The sequence below is a fragment of the Populus euphratica genome, unplaced genomic scaffold (genome assembly GCF_000495115.2).
Source record: "Populus euphratica unplaced genomic scaffold, PopEup_1.0 scaffold62.1, whole genome shotgun sequence".
NCBI classification, from domain to species: Eukaryota; Viridiplantae; Streptophyta; class Magnoliopsida; order Malpighiales; family Salicaceae; genus Populus; species Populus euphratica.
Window position 1 is genome coordinate 427,135 of NW_011499939.1, and position 5,667 is coordinate 432,801.

The 5,667-nt window shown below is 38.9% G+C and overlaps 1 protein-coding gene across 1 annotated transcript; it reads left to right on the forward strand.

Annotated features, from left to right (window-relative positions):
• The first annotated feature begins 1,182 nt into the window (after window positions 1-1,182).
• On the forward strand, window positions 1,183-3,424 carry LOC105136841 (alcohol dehydrogenase-like 3). The gene is made up of 9 exons (XM_011042336.1): window positions 1,183-1,373; window positions 1,474-1,610; window positions 1,712-1,761; window positions 1,856-2,184; window positions 2,333-2,415; window positions 2,771-2,846; window positions 2,948-3,009; window positions 3,099-3,194; window positions 3,353-3,424. Exons 1-9 carry the CDS (start codon window positions 1,193-1,195, stop codon window positions 3,422-3,424), a joined length of 1,086 nt encoding a protein of 361 aa, XP_011040638.1. The 5' UTR covers window positions 1,183-1,192.
• Window positions 3,425-5,667: the final 2,243 nt, after the last annotated feature.

Below are 5,667 nucleotides of genomic sequence, written 5' to 3' on the forward strand. Positions count from 1 at the left end.
CTTTTGTAAGAGAAAAGAGGGACTAACAATACAAATGACAAATGAGCAAATGAGCAAATATTAAACTGGAATCATTTACTATTCACTGTCGATGAGGTTTGATCGAGGTTGCTGAAAATCTTTCGAAGATTATGACTTTTTCAAGGCTGTTATGGGCTGGTAAATTGAACGGCTTCCAGTTTACTTATGTTTATCCCATTAATAAACAAAGACTTCGCTTCCATATTTCATGACTCCGATCAGCTAAGTCATTATATTTTGATGTTGTGAGAACTTCATTATTGGTGGAGCCAGGGGCGGAGCAAGAAAAAATAATTGAGGAGAGCCAAATTAAAAGAATCATTTTAAAAAAATTTATTTTATTAAAATATATATTAAATGAAAACCAAGGAAGGGGCTGGAAAAATTTTCCTTGCAGGGGCCGGGGCCCCTGCCAGCCCCCCCCTGCCTCCGCCACTGGGTGGAGCATAAACCATCAACGCATAAGAAACCTTGCTTCCTCATGAATCGGTGAAATGCGGCATTAGGAGTAAATTAATAACGTTAGAATTTCCGGTTTTTTGTTTATTCAATAAGAGGTCTAATGGATTTGAATTACATATATAATAAGGATAGAATTTCTAAGTTTGAATCATAATTCCAAAATAAGAGTGTCCCAACAAGGATTAAGATATCTTGTCCACAATTCAGAGTAAAGGAAGCATCCAAATTTAGCCAGCATCCATGTTTTTTAACCTAAGCTGTCTCTTTTTGAAGAGATTTTTACCTTTGATTGACTATATATATACACACATTTATATATGCAAGTCAGATGTTATAGTCCTCAACCCAAATTTCAGTATTCCTTTTTTCTCAAAATAAATAATTTTCCCGCATTTCTCAAGTTGAAACACTTGTCCTCATCCTCGATTTAGACTACGCAAAAAAAAGGAAAAGCATTGCCCCTCATTAGAACAATAATTTATCCTCAGCCAGAGTGCTGACTGGACACCCAAATTTTGGTTGAATTACTCGCTTCAGACTTTTCTCAATAGTAATCCATGGTTGTTCAAGTCAATTATAGCGTGCTCGTTTCCTTTATTAAGATCATACGACTTTTACATCTCTTTTTAGCTAGCTACCCAAATACTATGAATATATGCATGTAAAACATGCATGCTGCAGTATCGAACATACCAAGAGTTATCAAAACATGGCAATGCTTTTGCAAGCAAGAAGAATATTGACACAAACCCTGCCTAGATGCAACTCAAACTCATCTCAAGCCTTCGTTAAGTTACTAGGATCGGCGTCGCGGGGCTTGCACGGTAATGTCCCGCGAAGTAAGTTGTTCGATCCGAATGCGACGTCAGGGAACGTCATCACTTGCAATGGTAAGAATTGCAGCTTGGATTAGCATCCTATGTTGATCGATCCCTGATTGAAACTTGCTTTATTGATTCGTATTTTTCGTTGGTTTTTATGGTCATCAAGCTGCCGTTGTTCGGGGTCCGAAACAACCTTTTCTTATGGAAACAATCCGAGTTGATCCCCCGAAGAAGATGGAGGTCCGAATCAAAATCCTCTACACTTCAATCTGCCACACTGATCTAAGCGCTTGGAAAGGCGAGGTAACATAACACTAAACAACTTTAACCTTAATCTACTATGATGCAGTTTAAGTTCTTGTGCTGATCACAATAAAGTTACTGACGTTGTCGTTGTTCTAAAGAATGAAGCTCAGCGAGCATATCCTCGGATTCTAGGACACGAAGCTGTTGGGTAAGACATGTTCCTAATATTATTGTTTGATCAATCAATGTCGTGTTTTCTATATTTCATTACCACCTTAAGGAGACTTGGATGCGTTTTGCAGGCTGGTTGAGAGTGTAGGTGAAGGTGTCACGGACCTTAAAGCGGGCGACCATGTGATTCCAATCTTCAATGGAGAATGTGGCCACTGCCCCTACTGCACAAACAAAACAACCAATCTCTGCCAAACTTATCGCGTCAACCCGTTCAAGAGTGTGATGGAAAATGATGGAAAGTGTAGGTTTTCTACCATGAATGGAGAGCCCATATTCCATTTTCTCAACACATCGACTTTTACCGAGTATTCTGTGCTTGATTCTGCCTGTGCTGTCAAGATTGATCCTAATGCTTACCTCAAGAAGATGAGCTTGTTAAGTTGTGGTGTCTCTACCGGTAAGAAACCGAAAATTCATTGAACTCTTCTTGTTCTTGAAGGCCTAGGCACCTAGCTCCCTAGTCATATCAAAAATCTCTGGAGGCTCACTCTGAATGCGTGTTTTTCTAATCTCGGACATGTGAATTTGATGTTTAACCTGAGGAGGAGTGGGAGCCGGATGGAATGCTGCCAATGTACAAGCTGGATCTAGTGTGGCAATTTTTGGTTTAGGGGCCTTGGGACTTGCAGTAAGTGAATTCCTTTTCATTTGTTTTTCTATTCTCCCAAGAGAGACATGAACAGGGCATGTGAGTGTGGGAAATTTTTGGCCATGTTTTGCAGAACATTTTCCACTCCTTTCAAAATAATTTACATTTTAATTTTATTTGAAATTAAATATAATTTCAATAAATTTTATTGGCGACACAAAAATTCAATCTCCCATTCATTCTTTTTATTGAAATATCAAACAGAAAACATACTTTCATTCAATACTTACAAGGCACTAGATATATCACAAATCATGCTTTATATAAGCATATATAAGAAGATCAGTAGAATTTATAACAACGTGAAGCTTAGCCTAAATTATTTTGATCACAGGCTTCCGAAGGAGCACGAGCCAGAGGAGCATCCGAAATAATAGGTGTTGATATCAACCCAGAAAAGCTCAATAAAGGTATCCTTTTCATTTATTGATTCTTCATATTTCCAATTCCCACCAGAAAAGAAAGACCTGACCTTCGAGTTTTATGGCAATGTCTTTCGATATGGTTGCAGGCAAGGAAATGGGAATGACTCACTTTGTAAACCCAAAAGATAGTTCAAAGCCAGTGCACCAGGTTGGCAACTAAAATATACATGGAGTTTTCTCTATCTTAGATTGCTGAGCATGTGACTGTATTAACCATCCTAGCAAATGGTGTTGCAGAGAATCAGGGAAATGACTAGTGGAGGTGTGGATTACAGCATTGAGTGTGCAGGGAATGTGGAGGTTCTCCGAGAAGCCTTCTTGTCCACTCATGATGTAAGTCACTGTTAGTATTTCATTGCTCTAGTTTCACCCTCTCTTGTTTTTGTGTGTGGGTGGGTTATTGTTAAAATTACTGGAGAACCAGATTGTGCATCACTCGGCCCTCAAAGCTTGTCAATAATGTTGACATGTGTGGATTTTGCATGTGACAGGGCTGGGGAAAGACGGTAGTCTTTGCACGTTTGAGGTCTAACAGGCAAGCACTTGAAGGCAAATGGCATTGACATGGCAGCAAGTAGTTTGTTGAATATTTGTAATGTACATTGTACATGCATAAAGAAGAAAATTGAAATTCGTTTATTAATTTCTGTCAATAACAACAACATTAGAGTTGTTTTTATGTTTGGGTAGTAAAACTGCAGTTTCATATTTATTAGGTCTTGCCACCTTTTGAAATGGTTATTGGATTAGCATGGCAACGCCTATCACCTGAGAAATCAACTCCTATTGGATTAATGATTATTAGTTCAATATGAACAAAGACAGCCAGTATCAAGTAAATTTGGAAAAAAGAACTGAAGCCATCTAAGTTATCGATTAGGTGAAATTGCAACTGCATCAATAGCCATTTCTCATAAACACAAGTTTAAATTTAGTTTCAGAAAATTCTTACGGAATTTCAAGTATCGGAAACTGGTTGGAGAAGCTAAAACTTCAGGGCGAGTTCAGTACATATTAGAGAGGAATAACACATTAAATCTTTTAGAGCCTCCAAGTTCCATTCAACTCTACATGTCTAGAATAACCAAAAGATAAGTCCTATGATAGTAGAGATTCAAGGAAAAGGAGGAAAGGATGGAGACATGAAGAAATATAAAACAAAGGGAACATCTTTACATTGGTGTAGTGTATAAGAATAATACGATATAAACAATGGTTTCTCTTTGAAGTTTTTTAAAAAAGGGCCTACATTGATAGAGACGAAGGGGATTAAATACGAATGTACTGAGAGAAGTAATTTAAATTAAGGAGTACAATTAACTCTAAGAATTTAAGAGCAGAATTAAAAAAAAAGGGGGGCGGGGGGGTGTGGAGTAACGGCGCCACCATTATGAATAAAGGAAAAAACAGAGAGAATATTTCTGTGACTGTTTGGATTCTATGAGAGAACATATCAGAACAGCAAATTGAAAGAAATATCGAGAAAGATTACTAGTAAAAGCATTACGTAAACAAGAATCAAGAAAACAAAAGGGAATTAAAAAAGAGAGCCTCCCTCCCCAATTCTTGATTTAGTATAAAGAATTTACCTAAGGAGGAGTAGTCGTGCCACATTTCACATATGGGGGTAGTATCTGTCTCCCTTGTGCACTCCATTGTCATGTCCGCTTGTAGTCATGATGGACCTCATGGCTCTTCTTACTTGTGTCAGCCGATCACTTTATGTTATCCCCTCAATCGTATTGTCATTCCATTTCCTCGGGTGTCATCAATGGTTAGGCTCGGGGTTTGTCGTGACTATGTCTGTGCTGGAAGCCGAGGGGTCTGTGTGTAGGTGTATAAGTGAAAGCCGAGGATTGGTGCCTTTTGAAATTCAAAATACTTGCCATCTATTTGCCAATCTCTTATTAGTGGTGGACGTGTAGAGGGGCAATAGGGATGAACCGTCCATTCAAGTAAACAAAGCCAACATTTTTCGCTATATTGGTAGATCTATACAAGGCAAGGAGTTCGTCTTTTGCTTTATTTTCACCATTTCCATTCACTTTGTCTACCTTTTTCTCTCTCTAAATGATTTTCTGCGAGGTAAAACCACACCCGACCACCACTAAAACATGCTCAAATTCACGACAAAACCCCATTTCTTGATTCTCCCATAGTTGTTGCTAGAGAGTTTTAGGACCTTTATTATGCCTTAGCATTTCTAACGGGTTTATAGCGTTCTTATATGTTGTTCTCGTATATTTCGACCAAAATCCAATCATCAGGATTTTATAAGGTTAGGGTCATGGGGTTAAATTTTTCGCAACGAAATTCAACCCAATGCGGCAGTCTAGTCCCAACTAAACTCAGCTTTACCTCCCCTTTTCGCTCGTGTTTCCTACGACTATGTGTTTCGCTCACCCAACGAAGTTCCCACAATTGCCAAGTCGTATAAAAGGAACAAACACAAGCAAGCACACAAGTTTACAAGAATACCTCTCAACCTTTATTTATCTCATCAACAAAGGATTACACAATACAAGTGTGTGTGCTATGCACAAAATCGCATGCTACACAGCAGAGGCTTGGCAGCCTATTTATAGACAAGTGTGAGTTGCTAGGCTCACCCATAATCCCTATTTTTCAGGCCATAATGGGGCACTTACTCCCCATGATCTCCATGATCTCTCATTTTCGGGGCATAGTGGAGCACTTGCTCTCCCATTAACTTAGTGGCTTACATAGTGGAGCACTTCCTTCCCCACTCAGCTGCCACTTCCCCACATTTTCCCCCAATGATACAACCATATTCTGCCTATCCGCA

Excerpts from the sequence above, each read along its gene's own strand:
- LOC105136841 (XM_011042336.1), top strand. The coding sequence starts at position 1,193 with ATGGCAATGCTTTTGCAAGCAAGAAGAATATTGACACAAACCCTGCCT. Across the intron at positions 1,374-1,473 it reads GAACGTCATCACTTGCAATG|CTGCCGTTGTTCGGGGTCCG; the intron begins GTAAGAATTGCA and ends ATGGTCATCAAG. Across the intron at positions 1,611-1,711 it reads TAAGCGCTTGGAAAGGCGAG|AATGAAGCTCAGCGAGCATA; the intron begins GTAACATAACAC and ends GTTGTTCTAAAG.